Genomic DNA, 18,445 nt, shown 5'->3' with positions numbered 1-18,445 from the left:
AATGTTCTACGTTTCACCAAAAAACTTTTAGTTTATTTGGATATTTTTTAAAAATGTACATTAATTCACTCCCTTTGCTGCTAACCTCTTGTCACGTTCTTCCGCGATGGAAAGCTTGACACCCTTGTCTCTTGGTAAACTTATATATGCCTTTAGACCTTTTCCAATAATGAATACGTTATTCAACCTATGTAAATCATTCGTACTTAGAAATTGTTCGTATGAAATAAGTAAATGGTGATAAATTTATACCCATTGTTGGTAATATAAAAGAAATTAATTTCATAAAACATTAATTTACATTGACATACCTAGTGGCAAAAGTATGTCCTTGAGAGTCCTTAATATGACAAATATCAAACGAACCAGGATGACGTTCACGACTAACGACTGTTCCGACACGACCTAAATTCCTTCCGCCGGTGATCATACACAAATTTCCTACAAATAAAAAAATATTTTTTCAAAAATATAATTTTCAATATTCAACAAAAATTCTTCTTGTAACATTAATCTCATATTAATATACTAATGATAAATATTTACCTGAATCGAAACGAATGGAGTCTAATATTTTTCCACTGGCAATATCCAATTGAATAGTATCATTAACTTTTATTAAAGGATCCGGATAGCGCATTGTCCTTCCATCGTGTGTAACTAGGAATGGTATTCCTTTTGGACCAGTTTGAACTCTCTTGACTTTACACAACTTGTACTATAAAGAAAAACAACGTATAACATGAGAATCATTTTAATTGATAAAAAAGAAATTTTAAAATACCTTAGCTTCTTCTGCTGTAATACGGTGAATAGTGAAACGTCCTTTCACATCATAAATTAAACGGAAAAATTCACCGGTCTTTTCAATGGTGATAACATCTATAATAAATAACACGATTAGTCATTAATTAATTAATATTATTGGTTTATTACATGAAAATTAATTGATATGTTTCTGTTACAACTTCTGCATTTAATTATAAATATAAAATTTGTACTCCTTCTGGGTAATACAGCAAGAATATTTAATCTAATTCAACCTGTGACCATAAGTAAGGAGCTCATAGATTATTTTTGGCCAATTTTGACTGCAGCACTTCTTTATAAAAAGTATTGCAGCTTCGATAAGGCCATAAAAATTAGTATATGGTGTTTTTTGCTTACCCATAAAACCAGCAGGATAATTGGGATCAGTGCGTACTTTGCCGTCAACTTTGATAAGTCGTTGCATTACAATCTTTGTAACTTCGCAATTAGTTAGAGCATATTTCAATCTGTTACGTAAAAATATGACCAAGGGAAGCGATTCCCTGAGCTTATGTGGTCCAGTAGACGGACGAGGTGCATAGACACCTCCCAATTTGTCCAACATCCATGCTTTGGGAGCATTGAGACGCTTCAAATGTTTCTTAGGACCGCGAGCCTAAGAAAAAACACTCGGTTATTATTTAATAAGAAATAAAAATAAACGTGTAAACGTTAGAGGTATACATAAAAAATAAATGTAAACTATAAATAAAAAGCAGATTGTAATGATAAACGAAATTGTTAGGTTATGTCCCGATCTAAGCATGTACTTTATATAATAATAAATTAACACTGTTTATAAACATTATTTTTAAATGTATAATACCCATCGTATATATCTGTAATCGAAGATAAATCAAATATAAAACTCAACATAATTGAAAAATAAAATTTTCAATAAGTAGCACGTCTTAAAGTCACTTATTTTTCAAATTCTTTCAACACAATTTAATATTACATATATATGCCATTGAAAACTTTAATTAATACACGATATTTTCCACGTGAAAATCTGTAGATATTTCACAGCATACATCCGATGTGAACGGATTTTGAATTGACAACGTAAGGCAAACTTACCATCTTGGTTTTCTAGACGATAAAGGCAGAAGCATGTACTGTCTCTGATTGTATAAAGAAATTGCAGGCGACGCTACTGCAGTTAAAATGGCGGTAAGCGGTATTCGATTTTCATCTATCGATTTTTTTCATCGATATCTACTTCTATTATTCTGAAATCATGGAATTATTTTAACAATAATTATTCTGGTAGAAATAATTTATAACAATGATCTAAATTGAATTTATTATAATACATTTATGTAAAGTAACACTTTCTAAAATATATAAAATCATATATAAAATCATACATTATTTGCCATCACAGCTAATTGTACAATTAATTTCATTAGCAATACTATCCAGTACACTGGATGCACCAATTCTAAATAATTTTTTATTTAACCATGAATCATCCAATTCTTTATTAATTAATGTCATCCATTCTAAGATATCCGACGCAGTCTTAATACCTCCAGCTGGCTTAAACCCGACCTAAGGATTTTTATACGAATAAATTATAAAATTAATATGATCATATTATTGGAGAATATAATTATTATATTACATAATTAATCTGCTTACTTTTTTCCCTGTCTGTGCATAGTAATCTTTTATAGCTTTACACATAACTATTCCGGCAGATAAAGTGGCATTTACAGTTTCTTTTCCAGTGGATGTTTTAATAAAATCACTACCAGCCATCATAGCTACCATTGAAGCTTTATATATATTATAATAATTAAATAGTTCTCCTGTAGCAAGTATCGTTTTCATACATGTGGTATTACATGCTTTGCGCATTGTTCTTAATTCGTTATATAGATCTTTCCATTTATGTTCTAATGCCAATGGCCGATTAATTACAATATCAATTTCTTTAGCTCCAATTTTTGCTGCATAATATATTTCCCCAAGACGTGTTTGCAAAGGATATTGACCAGAGGGAAACCCTGCAGCTACTACTCAAAAATTGAATTATTAAGTTAATAATTCTCTAAATACAAAAATATAATAGAACAAATTTACCAGAAGCTACAGAAATGTTATGCTTTACGTCGCTATTCTGTAACACTTTTATAGCATCTTGTATTCTTAATGGATAAACACATACAGCTGCTGTATGCAATGGTTCATCCCAATTAAACTTTAAGTCATCAATAGGATTTAAAGCCTGTGAAAAGATCAAAAATAAATAAAAAACTATCATTGTTATATTTTCATAACATCATATATTACAACTTACTTTTTTGCATAATTTTTCAATTGTAACAGCTGTATCATTACCTCCCAAGGAAGTTAAATCAACAAAAGTAACTGCTCTAAGTAATGTAACAATTTTATCAGTTCCATTTATACAATTTGCTTCATGTTTTATTTGTCTTACTTTTTCATTTATTTCTAACTCGTCAATAAAAACATCTAATAAATCTACATAGCAAAGAAAGATAATAATATATTAAATAATATATTTCAATTCTGAAATATTGTAATTTTTAATGATAAACAAAATATTCAATGTATTTAATTATTTACCAGTGGAAAATGCGTTATTAATTTTATTTTCAGCATCCATTACTATTTCCTCCGAATTTTCAGACATTTTGATAGTTACTTAAACTGAGAAGTTTGTGTAATTTCTGAAATACTCTTTTATCTACTTTTATTATCATATATTCTAAATAAAATACTGTTTCGATGGTATTTTATACATTTATAAACACGTGGAATATTTTTGGATCATATCAGTATTATATATATATATATATATATATATATATATATATATATGTATATATTATCTACTGTTACTGATGTTTATATAAACGTATTTAAAAAGAAAACGATAAATGTAAACAATGAATTAATTTCATAATTCATTAAAAATATAGAATGTATCGAATGTTTTCGATTAGGATAGTACATATGAACGAAGTAAAATAAACTATATCGATTGGCAACAACGTACGATCATTTTCATTCATATTATAACTATATGGGTATTCCTTAGTTTCTTTAATATTCATACTTATAACACATTTTGTAATTGGACGATACAAAGAGAACTGATCATTCAAAAATTAATATAACAAGATATATATTAAAATTTTATTCGCATAAGTTTTTCTCGCCAATTCGTTCGTTATCTTTAATATCCACATCAAATCAAGATACAATATAACTTAGTAATTTAAAAATGTTATATATATATACATATGTATATATGTACAAATTATTTATCTTGTTTTACAATTTATAAAATATATTTTTATTATATTTATGATTTACTTATTACCGCGTTTCAAGGAACCAATAAGCATTGTCTGTCTTGCGTAGTAATACATTACCAATAAAAGAACTACTTTCATTTCGACAATCACTGACAAGGTCATGAGAGAAGGCGGGTGGTTTGTCAAAATAAGGTCATTACGATCATCGGTGAGTAACCAAATATTTCTCGTGTCTTCATTAAATAGAATAAGAAATTCATATCATTCATTATATTATCAACATTAGGAATAAATAATTAAACGCAATGACGTAAAACGTAAAACAATTTCTATTCCAAATTTGTTCATACATTGGCAACTCTTAATATAAAAAAAAAAAAAATCGCATTTTAATATTCTTTTTAACAACCTTGGTAACATTCAGTCATATATACATATTATAAATATATTATTATAAGTTAAGAATAAATAATACATAAATTAACAAGTCTATTTGAGCTCTTTGTTAATAATGTTAAAATAATATTTAAGAAACCAGGTACCATTAAGTCATTTGATATAAAGGATATGAATTATTAAAACAATTTGTACCATAATTAGTCAATCAAAAATAAAATACTATAAAATACTACTAAAATAATTTGTACTAAAGTGAGACTATCATTATCTATGTTGTTCCCATCGCTCCCAGTATTGAGATGTTTGCATTTCTGATAATCGGGATATGGTACGATCAAAAGCAAAAAGTTCTTCTTCGCCAGTAAAAATGTTAGACTTATGATCAGCCTAAAAATATTTATTAACATTATTTTATAACTTTTTCTATCTTATTGAGAGTTTAAAAGTTTTATACTTACAGAATCATGTGAAATCTTCAAATCATCCATTAACATTCGTTTATCATCCGTATATTCGCTTTCACCTTCTGCTACAAATAATTGTGTATGTGGTACTGCAGCAGATATCACAACTCTTACCTGAGATTAATTAGTATATGTTTTATATTAATTTATAATGAAATATATTTCAGTGAAATAATTTAGCATTACCTTGTTGTCATATAATGTATCGATCAAAGTAATAAATCTTCTTGCTTGAGATTTTAATCGAAGATTTAATTGTGGAACATCTCTTATTATTACTGTATGAAAAATCTGACTTAGTTCCAAGTAATCACTAGCACCAAGAGGCTAGAAAGATATAGACAAAGTAATATTTATTATATGATACGTGTTGTGTTATATTAAAAAGGATGAACAGTATGTTTACCCTATCGCATAATTCATCAAATGTTGAATCCAGAACTCTACCACAAGTTTTTTGAAAATTTACATTACGACCTTTTATAGAAATTGTGCGTGGTCTTACAATATCATTTTCTTTTGAGCATAGATATTTGAAAACATTATCAACATCTTTTACAACATCTTTCCCTTTTCTGAAATACATTTAAGTCTCTATTAATCATTTATATAATAGTATTAAATATTTTTGTGATAATTAATAACTTACATAAAATATATTTTATTATCTCCAGACCCAGCCCTCGACCTATAGTCAATACCAGAATCTAATGTTTCAACGAAACAGCGGTCTTTTAAGATTTTTATAAAAGGTATAAAATTTCCTCTTTGTAATCCATTCTTGTACAAATCATCGGGCGATCTATTGCTTGTTGCAATAACAATCACACCGTTATTGAACAATTCAGTAAATAATCGTTTCAATATCATTGCATCTGCAATATCTGTCACCTGAAATATATAGTATGACATAATATAAAAAGCAAAGATACGTTTTTATTTAAAGAAAAATATTGTCAAATTGAAACCTGAAATTCATCGAAACATAATAACCAAGCTTCTTCTGTAATAGCAGCAGCTACCGGTGGTATTGGATCAAACGGTTGAAGTTTAGTACTATTAGTATTTCTCACTATAGTTTTCTTAACCTCGTGAACTTTCTTGTGCACATCAAGCATGAAGGAATGAAAATGTACACGTTTCTTACTTTGAATCTAAAGCAACATAGTCAACGGTAGTAACAATCTTACTTGACATTAAAACAAAGTTTAATTTTATTCTGTATTGCATATGGAAAGCCATTATACCTTTACATCGCTTCTATGATTGTCTTTATAACATATATTCCATTGACTGTACAAGGTATATTTCCTGTGCAGCATGTCCTTTATACTATAGAATTACACTGAAAAAATATCACACCTTGTCATAGAACTCTTTAACATATTTTGGCTCCCCATGTGCATTACTTACTTAAAATCTAACTTGAGATACCTGACAACAATTATAAAAAAGATCCATTAACATTGTTTTACCACCACCAACAGCACCATAAAGATACAACCCTTTTGGTGGATCCTTTTTTTTCCATCCAAACCATTTTCCTAATACATTAAATTGATCTGGTTTATATTCATGAACTTCTTCATATATTTTTTGCAAACTTTTTACTACTTTTAACTGACATTCATCATTCATTAATTCTTTTTTATATATTTTTTCTTTCAAAGCTCCAATAGGACCATTAGTAACGTTTAACTTTGCATCATGAACATATCCACAATACTGAAAGGAAAAAACAGGTTGTGATCGTAGCAGTAATTGTGAAATGTAACTTAAACCAGAATACTTTGTCACAAGAAGGCTAATCATTGTGGTCGTAATTATTCTGAAAGAAAAAAATAGATTATAAATTTCTGTAGGTAAAAGGAAACTTCTTCCAAATATTCTATTCACTGTTTTTATTGTATTTTTGAAATAAAATATAATCAATATGGTTGTGCCTTAGTCAGCATCAAAGAGATATGTCTCATCAGGAATTTGAATTGCACATGCTCAGTAAAACAATGAGTAATGAATGGAATATTACATACATTAGTAAGGAAATAAAAAAAAGAATTTTCCTTCTCCAATTTATTCAGTTCAATGTACACAGAGAGATACACGTAATTATATGCTCGAATGGATAGAAAATTTATATAACGTATTTATTCATATCGTTGCGCTTCATAAAAGAAGTTGCTAACTGAACGCGATCAATATGGAAACATAATACAGTTCGGACGTTACGCTTATGGAAAGATACAAAAAGATCATACCGAAATTAAAATTTTTTTAATAAAAATCTTGTACAAGGTACAAGAAGAGGAAAAAAATCTGTCTCTTGTCTATACGCAGGTTTGAAAGTCAGGTGATTTACGTCACGATCATTATCAAATATTCTACGCTCTTATCTAACTTGACGCGACATTTTCACTACTAACGATGTCTTTAGCTTTTACAACATATATACACTTCGGTACTTATTCTTGAAAGTACGGGAAAGATCTTTTGAAATTTTTATGTATTGCGCGCTACCAGCATGACGTAAGGGAGGTTAAAAAAAGCAAGACAATGACGTAGTTAACGTCTTTATTACATCCACGAGCATGTGTATACGTTGAAGAGGAAGTACACGTTCAATCTTTAACTCAAATGTCATTTCCTGTTACCGTATTTAGATAGAATCGTTTTTGCCCTGTTTAAACAAAAATTAAGTATTTTTTGATCGAATTTATATTGGTCCGAATACATAATCAATTTTTTTTCATTAATTATTGCAAAAGATAAAAGTCTTAAAAAGAGATAACTAGGAACTATATGTGTTAAAAAACTTTCGATGAAGTCCATGTTATATAGAATGTTGGCATTCAGCCAATCGTAGCTTCGTTTTATTTGTAACGAATTTATAAACCCGTATATTTCATATGTATAATCAATATTAATACAATATTTACAATATAATATTTGTCAAGGTTCACTTCCAAATATTTGTTACTATAATATGTAAATGGAAAAAAAAAAAAACAAATAAAGTATTCACAAAAAGGGATTAAAAAACTATATTTTTAATCATTATGATAAAGTTTTGGATTGTATGTTGATGTATAGGTGGTCATTCTTCGTTTGTCTAAACTACTTCCTTCCCTAATAGCATAGTAACGCCTTTCAATGACTTTATCAAAAAATCTGCTGAGTTTTACGGATGAACTAGAACCAGCTGCCAATGCCCTCACTTGACAACAATCCTAGAAATAAAATATTTTTTTATTTATTAAACATATGAATATCCATGAAATGTTGACATACCAAAAATATCTCATCAGCTCCACATTCTTCAGCAATAGTTGAAGTACGTCTGTGCATGTTTGATCTTACTTCCGATACTAAATCAAGTTTTGTACCAATAACTAATATTGGAATCTATAAATTACATTCATTTTCAATTATATTTATATAGACATATATATATACATATATATATATATATATATATATATATATATATATAAATGTTATTCAATACTATATTTACTTGAGTCGATCCTACAAATTTTTCAGGATCAAAATCATCGAATGATTTCGATTTTGAATAATTTCCATCTTTGCTCAATACTTCTTGTAACCATTTCTGTAAATTTTGTTGTGATTTACGATTTGTTAAATCATGAACCAATATTATACCTAAAAAATATAAACAAATTTGATAGACATTAAGACTATATTAGTTGTTTGGGTAGAAAACTTTTTTTTCTTCATCTGTACCATTTGTAGGGTTGTAAAAGACAGATCTTGTATTTTTATGGTTTTGACTTCCACCTATATCCCACAATTCAATGAAATATCTTCTTTGATTAGGGGTGCCTTCCTTATACTCGTGCAATTTCACTTCAACAGAACAACCTATTGTCCAAGAAGGATTGCTGATTGGTTGTTGATGACATATAAGATGGGTCAATGATGTTTTACCAACACCTGTATACAAAATAAATTTGTTAAAACATATTGTAGCATTTATAAAATCACAATAAGCAATAGGAAAATTGATCTACTTTATTTTATTGCAAAAGATATATTAAGAATATTGTACTTTACATAAGAAAACGTATTCTTTAAAAGTATTTTTGCATTTTTTACGATTATCATATTTTTTTATTTTTACTAAAGAGAATTTATAAAAATAAAATTTTTATAGATTGTTCGATTTACTTACCAGAATCACCAACTACAATAATTTTAACTTTATCTATCGCTGCCATTAATAATTTATAATATTAGTATTTATTTTAGGTTATTTAGTAATTAATACGTCACTAATTTAACTTGACAGATGGCATTGATGATGCTAAGTACATATAACCTAAGAGCTATAACGATACAAACAAGCCTCACGCCAAGTGACGAGTAACAGTAGTTTGTTTTTGTATGATTATAATTATGATTCGTAACATTTTTTTATTAAATTTATTCTCGTTTGTAGTAGAAAATAAATCATTTTCTATTTGATTACATTATAATAATAGGTGTATTATACAAAATAATTATTGAATACATAAAGATTTTTTAGGTTAGTTTACTCACAATATCAAATATTAATTTGATTTAGAATGTAATTTGAAAACGTTGAATAAAATTAAATCACATGTTCAATGATATAAATAATTTTATTTATGCTTTATAATTTATATTTGTTTGCAGCCGTATTAAGAAAAATATTTTATCGATGGAATAATTGTATTTACCAATTTTTGTTATATACATTATTGCTATATATAGTTATATATCAAACAAAAAATGAGTGGGGAAGAAAAAGTTGTTACAGAAGTTCCCAGTAGTTTGAAACAATTAGCACGTCTTGTTGTACGTGGCTTTTATACTATAGAAGATGCTTTAATTGTGGATATGTTAGTAAGAAATCCGTGTAAGTATTTTTAGATCAATATATATATATATATTGATATATATATATATATATATATATATATATATATGTATATATACACACACACACATATATATATATGCTCCATTATTTAAGATAGTTTTATGTTGCTAATGAGGCTTGATTCAAACAGGTATGAAAGAGGATGACATTTGTGAACTGTTAAAATTTGAACGTAAAATGTTAAGGGCAAGAATATCTACTCTACGTAATGACAAATTTATACAAGTTAGATTAAGAATGGAAACTGGATTTGATGGAAAAGCACAGAAAGTCAATTACTATTTTATTAATTATAAGGTAAATAAAAATATGTGATAAAAGATAATCTGTGCTTAATAGTCAAATCACATTGTTATACATAATCTTTAAATTATTTTAGACTTTTGTAAATGTGGTAAAATATAAGCTGGATCTAATGAGAAAAAGAATGGAAACCGAAGAGCGAGATGCAACTAGTAGAGCCAGTTTCAAATGTACAAATTGTTTAAAAACGTTTACAGATCTTGAAGTAAGTTAAATCAATAGTTTTGTAAAAATGTAACTAATGTAATAATAAATCTGATCACTATACATTAAAATCTTTGATTGATTTAGGCAGATCAATTGTTTGATATGTCAACTGGTGAATTCAGATGTACATTTTGTCGAGAAATAGTTGAAGAGGATCAGTCTGCTCTTCCTAAAAAAGATTCTAGATTGCTATTAGCCAAATTTAATGAACAATTAGAACCTTTATATATTTTATTGAGGGCAGTGGAAGGTATTAAATTGGCACCTGAAATATTAGAACCCGAGCCAGTGGATATTAATACTATTCGAGGGTATATATTGAACATTTCATGGTATATTGTATGTTTATATTATTCTACATTCTCTGCCAATGTTTCTTATTTTTCAGTATCGACACAAGAAAACCAAGCAATCTTAGGGCACCTAATGAACAATGGTCTGGCGAAGCAACAAGAACATCTGGTTTTATGGTAGAAGATACAAGAGTCGATGTTACCATTGGAGATGAATCTTCCGAAGATAATGCAGCAAATCGTAGAAAAGAAAGACCTATTTGGATGATGGAAAGTACTGTTATTAATGCTGATGGCTCTCAGGCTGATGGAATAAATACACAGGAAACTATTTTGGATAAAGCAGCCGCCACTGCCACAAATACTACTACTACAAATACTAAGCAGGGTGAAGATATTATGTCAGTATTATTGGCGCATGAAAAGAAAGGTGGGACCAATTCTACAACATCTGCTATAAAAGCAGTATTACCTCAAGAATCCAGTGATAGTAGTGATAATGAAGAGATTAATGACATGCAAACTATTGATACAGGTACATTATACATGGAACAATATACTATTATCTATACTTTACATACAATATATATATTACCAAATTTATTAATGTCACGTAGGTGAAGTGGAAACTATGGATTCAGAAGATGACGATTTAGTACCAACAGTCAGTGTGGCTGGAAAAAGTGTTGCTATTACAGATGTTAATGATACATTAATAGCAGAAATGACACCTACAGAGAAAGAAGCTTATATTCAAGTTTATCAGGAATATTATTCTCATATGTATGACTAAATTTAAATTAGACAAAATCATTGAATTTATACATATTAAAAGACTGCTATATATTTGACATTCAATATGTAATATTTTGTACAGTCCCCAAAAAATAAAATGATTCCAAGAATTGTTACAACGATTATATGCATAATAAGTAACACAATAATTTTTTAGAAATAAAATTATATTTATGTGATATAATCGTAAATACATATGCAGTAAAACATCAATAATATATTTATTCTTAATGACAATATTATGATTATGATAAAAGAAGAATAAGACTGTCAGCAATTTTTCAGTCCATGTTTTTGAATATACCTTTCCCTAGCTTCTCTGATCATTTGAGCTTTCCTTTCTTGGAATGAAATTGTACCAAAACAATTATTATCTTTTGTTACACTTGTTTGTATTTTGCTCGCAGATGCTACAGATGTAGTTGTCTGAGAATTAGATTCAGGAGTATAAGCAACTATCCCATCAAGAATATTGGCTATAGTGATATCAACATTCCTGGTTTTTACTACAACAATAATATTATTTCATATGTTATTAATTAATGTTGATTTAAAGTAGATATGAGTGGGATGTGTGTAGAGATAGAGATAGAGAGAGAGTGAGAGAGAGAGAGAGAGAGATATTGTACTTACAAAGATCGCGTAATATCACATTATGTGGAACGAATGGAAGCACTTCACTGACCTGTCTTGCCATTCTTTGTATTTCTATATTATGCATTCCTGTTGTGTTTTGTGATCCTCTTGCAGGAAGTATTCTGGTGTGTGCTTTTTCCATGATGCAACGTTTTTCAAATTCTGCTTTGTCTGACACAGTATGAGAACTCACATTAAGTCCTAGAGCATTCGCTATATCCTTCTCTACTTCTCTCGTTAATAATTCATGATCTGTATTTCTTTTAATTTTCAAATACTTTAAGGTAAAAACTGTATATGGAACATACATAAACCAAAAAACATCTGTCCACCATGTAGATGCCAACGATGTAATTTGTACAGATGTAATTGAGGGCCTTGTTGCCTTAATAGCAACAGGTTGAACAGAAGTTTCTATACTAAAGGGCCATGAGTTGAATTTCAATAAAGCAATGCGGCTGTTAGTTGTACCAAATTCAGGTTGTAATGCAATATTGCAATGAGATGTCGAAAGACATTGTTTTATATTTGCAATTAGAGATTCTTTACTACTCATATTCATTTCTTGCAATCCCAATGCATAACTGAGAGCAGTAGGTATTTCCCATACACTAGGCATTAATGTTTGCATCGCTCGATGCAAAGCGAAATGATCCAAAACTGACACATTATTAGCAATTATAATTCTTGACTGTTTGTCTCTAGACTCCCCTTCTGGATCTACTTTGACCACAATACCAAATGCAAAACTAAGACAATGATGTAAATATATACGAAGTGTGTTGCAATCTGGTAATAATGATGCAAGAAGCCAAAGCTGTAGAGTGATGAAAAGTCGTACTAATACAAGTATTATACCCACTGGTATATATAATATTAAAGGTATACGATACCAGCTACTGGAAAACCTGCAGAATATACATTAATTAATTCATTACAAAAAATCGAAAAATTATTAAACATGGATAATATTTATATGAAGCCAATAGTTTTAATTTTTACATTTCATTGTCTGTAATTTGATATATATATATATCCACACGCATACATATATATATATGTATGTATGTATGTATGTATGTATGTATAAATATTTCAAGTAGATGAATATATGTTATAAAAATCCTATACGATAGGTTAGTTTCATTATAGAAGATATTTACAGATTATTTCATTGATATAATATATTTATATATTATATTTATGCAACGTGAGATATGTAAATTGTAGAATGATATATTGTCATCGTTTTTTATGCGAAAAAAATTACTTTAAAATCGTTACGATTAATGTTACATGGATACACATTATTGCACACAGCTGGTCATCTCACCTGCTTTTATCAAATAAATCCTGAATATCAATTTGTGACATTTCTCACAACAAACATCTGTTATACCAGAGAACTCACACTTTCGTAATTCTATATTACTCCACAAATAAATCTTGATGTAAAATATTCGCGAAACAGTATTGTCTTTTTCGAATGACCTTTTTTTAACCTACTTTTTAATAGTCTTCCAATTATAATATAGATTTTCTTTTTTACTACCCTTGGTGATCAGCTGTTTCGTACATTACACAGTATATAGTCTATACTAATTCTGGTGTTTTTTCTTATTACATTTCAATGAAATCACTGCCATAATGTTACTTTCACCTTAACTAAAGGACTAGACGATGATTGGTTAATTACAGTAGTTTCGTTGGCCAATTCCAATCGTTCTGGTTTACACGAAAAAACGGACCTCTATTCACGACCAATGAGCAAAATGAAAAATTATTTTTAAGAAAAATGAATAAAATATCAATTTGAACGTACAAATTTGATTTATTAATTAATAAAAAAAATTTGTATAGATTAAATTAATTGTATATAATAAATGGATATAATGTTCGAAAGATAATTAAAAAAATACGATATAAAGGTAAGGATCGATCGATCGATCGATCGATTTTTGCTTTCTATTATCGTTTGACGAAAATAAAATGAGCTCAATTAATAAAAGAAATAAGAAATTAAGGTAGAAGGAAAAAGATCGAAATATCGAAATTCTTTTAATATATTCGAATTCTTTTACATCTAATTATTCCATCTTCGTTACATAGAATGATTTCAATATTGTTTACTTTTGTTACTGTACAAATTCTTATACGCTACGAATATATTATGATAATCCTCTATATTACTATTTTTGCTTACCATTTCTTGCGAAGCAAAATCAGAAAATTCCTTTCGAAAATTCGTCGCAATACTTAACTCATTTAGATTGATTTTCTTTTTATTCGCTTGACCTTCAGATAATAAAGTTTTGTCGAATATGAATGTCGATTTGATGAGATTTATAGCTTCTCGTTCGTTTTCGTGTAAGATTAAATTATCAAAGGTACCAATATTATTCATAAATAAATGAAATGAATCTTCGATATCCGATAATCGTATCATGAAATCTGGATCGCACGTTGCTAAATGTCGTAAAAATTTAATTCCGTCTCTCATCGTAGTTAATTGTTTCCTTCTGATATTAATCCAATAATTTTTGTCTGATCGATCTTTTGGATACATTTGCTTCATGTATTCATTTATACCATATTTCTTCAATTCAGTACAATGTATATACCGTTTATTCAATCTTTCCGTGAAATTATAATCTATGTTCATCGAAAGGAAGTCATCATTGAATATACATAGGTCATTTTCAAATTGTAATTTACCCAAAGAGACCTCTGAGCATCGACATAACATTTTTATAATGAGTCTCAATAGTTTCATACAACAATTGCAAGAATTTCCAGTTTTTACAAGAAGAGCATTTGAGTGTAATGCAGTTTGTATAAATGTTAATAACGAATGTGTTATATTTATTGTTGTTATGAGATCAAAGTCAACATTTTCAATCTGTCTTATAAATACTTGCAAAATGCAAGCGTCTGATGTAAAACGTAGAGGATCCTCCCAGATACTTTCTCCCACGTTATGTGGATCTATACAAATATTTTCAAGAAACGTATTATAATTAATAAGGGTCGTCATCATTTTGGTCAATGGAACGTAGCAAAGTGATAGGGGTCTTGAAAACACTAATTCTTTGAATATTTCGAAAACAAAATCTATTCCGTTATCGCAATATCCAACTTTTTTGGATACATTACATAAAAGCTCTGCAATTGCACTTATAAGGCCACTAAATTGATGAGATCTTCTCACTAGTCCTATTAAAGTTACTAGCTGTAAAATCATTTCTAACATTTCAAAATCTAGACCTTTTTTATCCCAAGAATTATAACGTATCATATATTTCGAATACTCTTCATAAGACGTATCTTCATCTACAATTAATGATGTTTGTCCTGCTATATAATTACTCAGATAAAATGATTCGGATGCAATATGCGATAAAATACCAAACATCCTTCTAGCTTCTATTCCGTGCTCATTTTCATGCCATGCGTTTGCATCGCATGTAGATTTGGTATAAAAAATTGGAGCTTTATAAACATCAGAAAAATATAGATCGTTCATATCTCTGATGTCATCATTTTTCATGGCATTGAATATAGTTCGCAAAACAATTATCGTATTTATAATCAACTCCCTTGAAGTTGAAACTAATTTATTTATAATAGGTATACAGGCATCAGAATCCAATTCTGAGCTTATCTTATTTTTCATTATAGCAAGATCTGATAGGACAAATTCTAAAGATAATTTTCTACCATTTATCGTAGTGATTATGGGCTTTACTAGATCTGGATTTTCAAAAATTCTAAATGTTTGCTCTTCTTGTAAAATAAGTAAATTTTGTTTTCCAATTTTTTCTGTTATCTGAATTTCAACCAGAGATTTTTCTGGCAATCCAGGCCGAAAACATTGTGATGGTATTTTCAAAAGAGGATAATGAAATATCAATGTCCTTAAAAAATGACTGTTTCTATGATACAAGTTTGATACTTGAGTATCCGCATCCTTTTTCTTTGTACACTTGATATTAGACAATGAATGACTCTTTATATTAATTTTACGATTAATATTGGGTGTCATCGTATTAGCGGTATGTGGTTCTACCAACTTAATATGTCCAGATTCTAACAACTTGCATCGTTCCAAAAGTTTTTCTATCTCCAAAGCTTGTAAATCAAGTTGAGTTTTTAAATCCTCTTTTTCCTTAAAGATTTGATTAATCTCTGTTCTATGTCGTTTCGCCTGTTCTTCGATTAAATGCATTTTCTCTACTTTATCATTTTCTGCACGTACCTGCGTTTGCTGTAATTGATTTCTTAAGAAAACCGTTTCTCCATCTTTCATTATAAAGTCATTCAATAACTTGTTCCTCTCTAACTTTAACTTATTTAACTCTTTTTCTAAATCTTTATTTTCATTGTTATCTGATATTGTAATATTTCTATTTAATTGAAACGTTGAGTTATAATTCTGCTTATATAGTAATTTCTTTTCAAAATCAGTATAGTCATCACTTTGTGTAAATGTCTTTACTTGTGACATAGGATTTTCTGTATTAGTGGAATAGAACATTTGTTTACTTGTCGATGGTAGATTCTCTTTTGTGACAAGAGAATTTTGTTTTCCCTTGGATTCATTGTGGAAAACATTATCGTCATGCAAACATGCTTGGGATGCTACAAAGTCCATTTTCTCGATCTCTTCTTCGGCAAAATCATCGCCCCATACATCTTCAAAACGTACATTTTGTTTATTCGAGGAATCACTCTTAGATCTTGCTCCAGAATATGAAGATCTCGATCCATCAAGTTTCAAGCGTTTCGTAGGTACCGAGGAATAATTATTGTCGTCTTTATCAGTTCGTTTAAACATATTCATTAGATATACATTCTACAGATTATTTGACGAATCATTATATATAGTTTATGTACCGTAAAAATCTTTTATTAACACAAGTCATATGTACACGATTATTTTAAAGGTTATTACGTGTTGAAATCATTAAGAGGTCCATAGTAGATGCATATGTGTTCGTTATGAAACGTATAGGAGATAAAATAGTAAAAAATGGAAATATTACAAAAAAATATTTTATCAGCATGAAATATTACATATGAACGTAAACAAATATAAATAAAAGTGCATATTTTGAAATTCGTCGATTATAAATATATAGATATATATATGTTAGGGTGGACCAATCAAAATGTTGGTACTTGAGAAATTGCGAGGTTAAGATATAACAGATGCATCCATTCAATATGGCGTTTATGCACCATAGACTTTGCTCTTTGCCTTCGTTTTCAATTATCAACACATGTCCCGTCCAATCTACGTAGGTATTAAAAATACGGCATAAAGATAAATCAAGTTTTCGGATAGGTAGTGATCGCCGTCAATACATGCTGTGTTCTGCCAAATATCCACGCAATTTCTTCACCTTGTATTTATATCGATGATTTAATTGGGGGCAATCATTGAATCAATATTTTATCAGTATATTATGTAAAAATAATTGAATAAAATGGTACAAGTTGATACGAAAGTAACGATGTAACAGCTGTTCCAACTATGACAGATTGTATATTGGGTGTTGCCAAGTGTTGGAATGGATTTATATATGAAAGGATTATTAAGAATTATGATATCGGTGCTATGATTAAACGAGGAGGCAAACTAAACGATTAAAGAGAATGCATAAACAGAAATTAACTTGTTACACGTTCAATGATTTATCGTGTGAATGGGTTGTCGAGAAGATTATCTACGTGTTGATAAGGTTAGGACAAACCTATCAGCCATGAAGACTCCCGTACCTCAGCATTTAAATGGGAGTAATGGTCAGAGTGTCGCGTCTGAAAAGACCGCATCATATTTGATATCACGTTATAACAATCCATCCAATAATTATCATGTTTTGAAAGTAGCTGGACGTGATTCCAATTGTTATATCGCCAATAATATTGCTCCGAAAGTAGGGAAACAGCAATTAGTATCATTGAATGGTGATTCTGTAAGTTGTAACAGTGTCAATGTAAATGAGGCTTTGGCATGTGATGTAGTTACTATGCCAGCGGTAAAGACAAAAGCTTTATGTGTACACATTCGTGAAAATAAATGGTACGACGCTGGCAATGTAGTTTCTGTAGGAGTGGCAGGTACCAGTCTCAGTCATGCCTTGGAGAGTATGTCTTTGGCTTATAATCCTACTACAAAACAGATATATTCTATGGAAGAGAACGATATGCATTATGACTGTAAATCACAGTATTTAGAATCGCCATGCAATGGTAAAGAATTGTCAGCCAGTATAGTGTCAAAAATTGATGGAGATAAATATATGAAACTTGAAAGTGGCAGTG

General features: G+C 29.1%; 8 protein-coding genes and 1 non-coding gene across 13 annotated transcripts in view; 2 read left to right on the top strand and 7 right to left on the bottom strand.

Moving 5' to 3' along the window:
• Positions 1-11: 11 nt before the first annotated feature.
• On the bottom strand, positions 12-2,040 carry RpS4 (ribosomal protein S4). Its single transcript, XM_035866692.2, has 6 exons — positions 1,891-2,040; positions 1,168-1,426; positions 785-882; positions 547-718; positions 312-441; positions 12-187 (listed from the first exon to the last, which is right to left on the bottom strand). Exons 1-6 carry the CDS (start codon positions 1,891-1,893, stop codon positions 61-63), a joined length of 789 nt encoding a protein of 262 aa, XP_035722585.1. The 5' UTR covers positions 1,894-2,040; the 3' UTR covers positions 12-60.
• Positions 994-1,139, bottom strand: LOC118441995 (small nucleolar RNA SNORA16B/SNORA16A family). Its single transcript, XR_004838285.1, has one exon. It is a non-coding gene; the product is annotated as a small nucleolar RNA SNORA16B/SNORA16A family (small nucleolar RNA).
• A 92-nt stretch (positions 2,041-2,132) lies between the features above and the next one.
• On the bottom strand, positions 2,133-3,639 carry Dera (deoxyribose-phosphate aldolase). The gene is made up of 5 exons (XM_035866689.2): positions 3,406-3,639; positions 3,116-3,300; positions 2,899-3,043; positions 2,455-2,831; positions 2,133-2,364 (listed from the first exon to the last, which is right to left on the bottom strand). The coding sequence occupies exons 1-5, from the start codon at positions 3,470-3,472 to the stop codon at positions 2,182-2,184; spliced, it is 957 nt and encodes a 318-aa protein (XP_035722582.1). The 5' UTR covers positions 3,473-3,639; the 3' UTR covers positions 2,133-2,181.
• A 604-nt stretch (positions 3,640-4,243) lies between these two features.
• On the top strand, positions 4,244-11,669 carry TfIIEalpha (transcription factor IIEalpha). Of its 3 annotated transcripts, none has more exons than XM_085656952.1 (9): positions 4,263-4,308; positions 5,638-5,715; positions 9,273-9,365; positions 9,641-9,863; positions 10,018-10,184; positions 10,267-10,395; positions 10,482-10,708; positions 10,786-11,225; positions 11,308-11,669. In XM_085656952.1, the coding sequence occupies exons 4-9, from the start codon at positions 9,737-9,739 to the stop codon at positions 11,481-11,483; spliced, it is 1,266 nt and encodes a 421-aa protein (XP_085513078.1). In that variant the 5' UTR covers positions 4,263-4,308; positions 5,638-5,715; positions 9,273-9,365; positions 9,641-9,736; the 3' UTR covers positions 11,484-11,669. The 3 variants fall into 3 exon arrangements, with proteins under 3 accessions (XP_035722580.1, XP_085513078.1, XP_085513077.1); XM_085656951.1 differs by having other exon boundaries at positions 9,273-9,509; XM_035866687.2 differs by lacking the exon at positions 9,273-9,365 and having other exon boundaries at positions 4,244-4,308.
• Positions 4,500-7,393, bottom strand: LOC118441785 (putative ATPase N2B). Of its 3 annotated transcripts, none has more exons than XM_035866684.2 (8): positions 6,997-7,393; positions 6,398-6,791; positions 5,932-6,117; positions 5,613-5,854; positions 5,370-5,538; positions 5,150-5,290; positions 4,958-5,077; positions 4,500-4,886 (listed from the first exon to the last, which is right to left on the bottom strand). In XM_035866684.2, exons 2-8 carry the CDS (start codon positions 6,773-6,775, stop codon positions 4,764-4,766), a joined length of 1,359 nt encoding a protein of 452 aa, XP_035722577.2. In that variant the 5' UTR covers positions 6,776-6,791; positions 6,997-7,393; the 3' UTR covers positions 4,500-4,763. The 3 variants fall into 3 exon arrangements, with proteins under 3 accessions (XP_035722577.2, XP_035722578.2, XP_085513076.1); XM_035866685.2 differs by having other exon boundaries at positions 7,222-7,392; XM_085656950.1 differs by having other exon boundaries at positions 4,502-4,886; positions 6,398-6,688; positions 7,222-7,388.
• LOC118441791 (rab-like protein 3) lies at positions 7,794-9,336 on the bottom strand. The gene is made up of 5 exons (XM_035866693.2): positions 9,156-9,336; positions 8,708-8,917; positions 8,478-8,626; positions 8,252-8,365; positions 7,794-8,190 (listed from the first exon to the last, which is right to left on the bottom strand). The coding sequence occupies exons 1-5, from the start codon at positions 9,199-9,201 to the stop codon at positions 8,011-8,013; spliced, it is 699 nt and encodes a 232-aa protein (XP_035722586.1). The 5' UTR covers positions 9,202-9,336; the 3' UTR covers positions 7,794-8,010.
• LOC118441788 (lipid droplet-regulating VLDL assembly factor AUP1 homolog) lies at positions 11,651-13,731 on the bottom strand. The gene is made up of 3 exons (XM_035866688.2): positions 13,455-13,731; positions 12,119-13,029; positions 11,651-11,991 (listed from the first exon to the last, which is right to left on the bottom strand). Exons 1-3 carry the CDS (start codon positions 13,493-13,495, stop codon positions 11,756-11,758), a joined length of 1,188 nt encoding a protein of 395 aa, XP_035722581.1. The 5' UTR covers positions 13,496-13,731; the 3' UTR covers positions 11,651-11,755.
• A 435-nt stretch (positions 13,732-14,166) lies between these two features.
• On the bottom strand, positions 14,167-17,255 carry mus304 (mutagen-sensitive 304). The gene has a single exon (XM_035866395.2). It carries the CDS (start codon positions 16,959-16,961, stop codon positions 14,238-14,240), a length of 2,724 nt encoding a protein of 907 aa, XP_035722288.1. The 5' UTR covers positions 16,962-17,255; the 3' UTR covers positions 14,167-14,237.
• Positions 17,256-17,421: 166 nt separating this feature from the next.
• The window catches only part of LOC118441684 (TBC1 domain family member 14), an 8,453-nt gene continuing 7,429 nt past the window's right edge, over positions 17,422-18,445 (top strand). Inside the window, exon 1 of the mRNA XM_085656886.1 lies at positions 17,422-18,445. This exon is cut by the window's right edge and continues 1,445 nt beyond it. Within this exon, the coding sequence (XP_085513012.1) occupies positions 17,827-18,445 (619 nt within the window). The 5' untranslated portion in view covers positions 17,422-17,826.

The sequence above is a fragment of the Vespa mandarinia genome, chromosome 5, assembly GCF_050613455.1.
Source record: "Vespa mandarinia isolate Hongniang chromosome 5, ASM5061345v1, whole genome shotgun sequence".
In the NCBI taxonomy this organism is placed as follows: domain Eukaryota; kingdom Metazoa; phylum Arthropoda; class Insecta; order Hymenoptera; family Vespidae; genus Vespa; species Vespa mandarinia.
Note: the sequence above shows the minus strand (reverse complement) of the source record. Positions and strands in the feature narration are given on the sequence as shown.

Excerpts from the sequence above, each read along its gene's own strand:
- RpS4 (XM_035866692.2), bottom strand. Across the intron at positions 719-784 it reads TTACAGCAGAAGAAGCTAAG|TACAAGTTGTGTAAAGTCAA; the intron begins GTATTTTAAAAT and ends TTTTCTTTATAG. Across the intron at positions 442-546 it reads CTCCATTCGTTTCGATTCAG|GAAATTTGTGTATGATCACC; the intron begins GTAAATATTTAT and ends TTTTATTTGTAG.
- LOC118441785 (XM_035866684.2), bottom strand. The coding sequence starts at position 6,775 with ATGATTAGCCTTCTTGTGACAAAGTATTCTGGTTTAAGTTACATTTCA. Across the intron at positions 5,855-5,931 it reads TATGTTTCGATGAATTTCAG|GTGACAGATATTGCAGATGC; the intron begins GTTTCAATTTGA and ends TATATATTTCAG. Across the intron at positions 5,078-5,149 it reads ATACATTATATGACAACAAG|GTAAGAGTTGTGATATCTGC; the intron begins GTAATGCTAAAT and ends AATTAATCTCAG.
- TfIIEalpha (XM_035866687.2), top strand. The coding sequence starts at position 9,737 with ATGAGTGGGGAAGAAAAAGTTGTTACAGAAGTTCCCAGTAGTTTGAAA. Across the intron at positions 9,864-10,017 it reads TATGTTAGTAAGAAATCCGT|GTATGAAAGAGGATGACATT; the intron begins GTAAGTATTTTT and ends TGATTCAAACAG. Across the intron at positions 10,396-10,481 it reads AAACGTTTACAGATCTTGAA|GCAGATCAATTGTTTGATAT; the intron begins GTAAGTTAAATC and ends TGATTGATTTAG.
- LOC118441791 (XM_035866693.2), bottom strand. The coding sequence starts at position 9,201 with ATGGCAGCGATAGATAAAGTTAAAATTATTGTAGTTGGTGATTCTG. Across the intron at positions 8,627-8,707 it reads CTTTTACAACCCTACAAATG|GTATAATATTGGTTCATGAT; the intron begins GTACAGATGAAG and ends TATATTTTTTAG. Across the intron at positions 8,191-8,251 it reads GAGCTGATGAGATATTTTTG|GATTGTTGTCAAGTGAGGGC; the intron begins GTATGTCAACAT and ends TTTTATTTCTAG.
- LOC118441788 (XM_035866688.2), bottom strand. The coding sequence starts at position 13,495 with ATGTCACAAATTGATATTCAGGATTTATTTGATAAAAGCAG. Across the intron at positions 13,030-13,454 it reads GATTTATTTGATAAAAGCAG|GTTTTCCAGTAGCTGGTATC; the intron begins GTGAGATGACCA and ends TATATTCTGCAG. Across the intron at positions 11,992-12,118 it reads TGTGATATTACGCGATCTTT|TAAAAACCAGGAATGTTGAT; the intron begins GTAAGTACAATA and ends TTATTGTTGTAG.
- mus304 (XM_035866395.2), bottom strand. The coding sequence starts at position 16,961 with ATGAATATGTTTAAACGAACTGATAAAGACGACAATAATTATTCCTCG.
- Dera (XM_035866689.2), bottom strand. The coding sequence starts at position 3,472 with ATGTCTGAAAATTCGGAGGAAATAGTAATGGATGCTGAAAATAAAATT. Across the intron at positions 3,301-3,405 it reads TAATAACGCATTTTCCACTG|ATTTATTAGATGTTTTTATT; the intron begins GTAAATAATTAA and ends TTTGCTATGTAG. Across the intron at positions 3,044-3,115 it reads TTGAAAAATTATGCAAAAAA|GCTTTAAATCCTATTGATGA; the intron begins GTAAGTTGTAAT and ends ATCTTTTCACAG.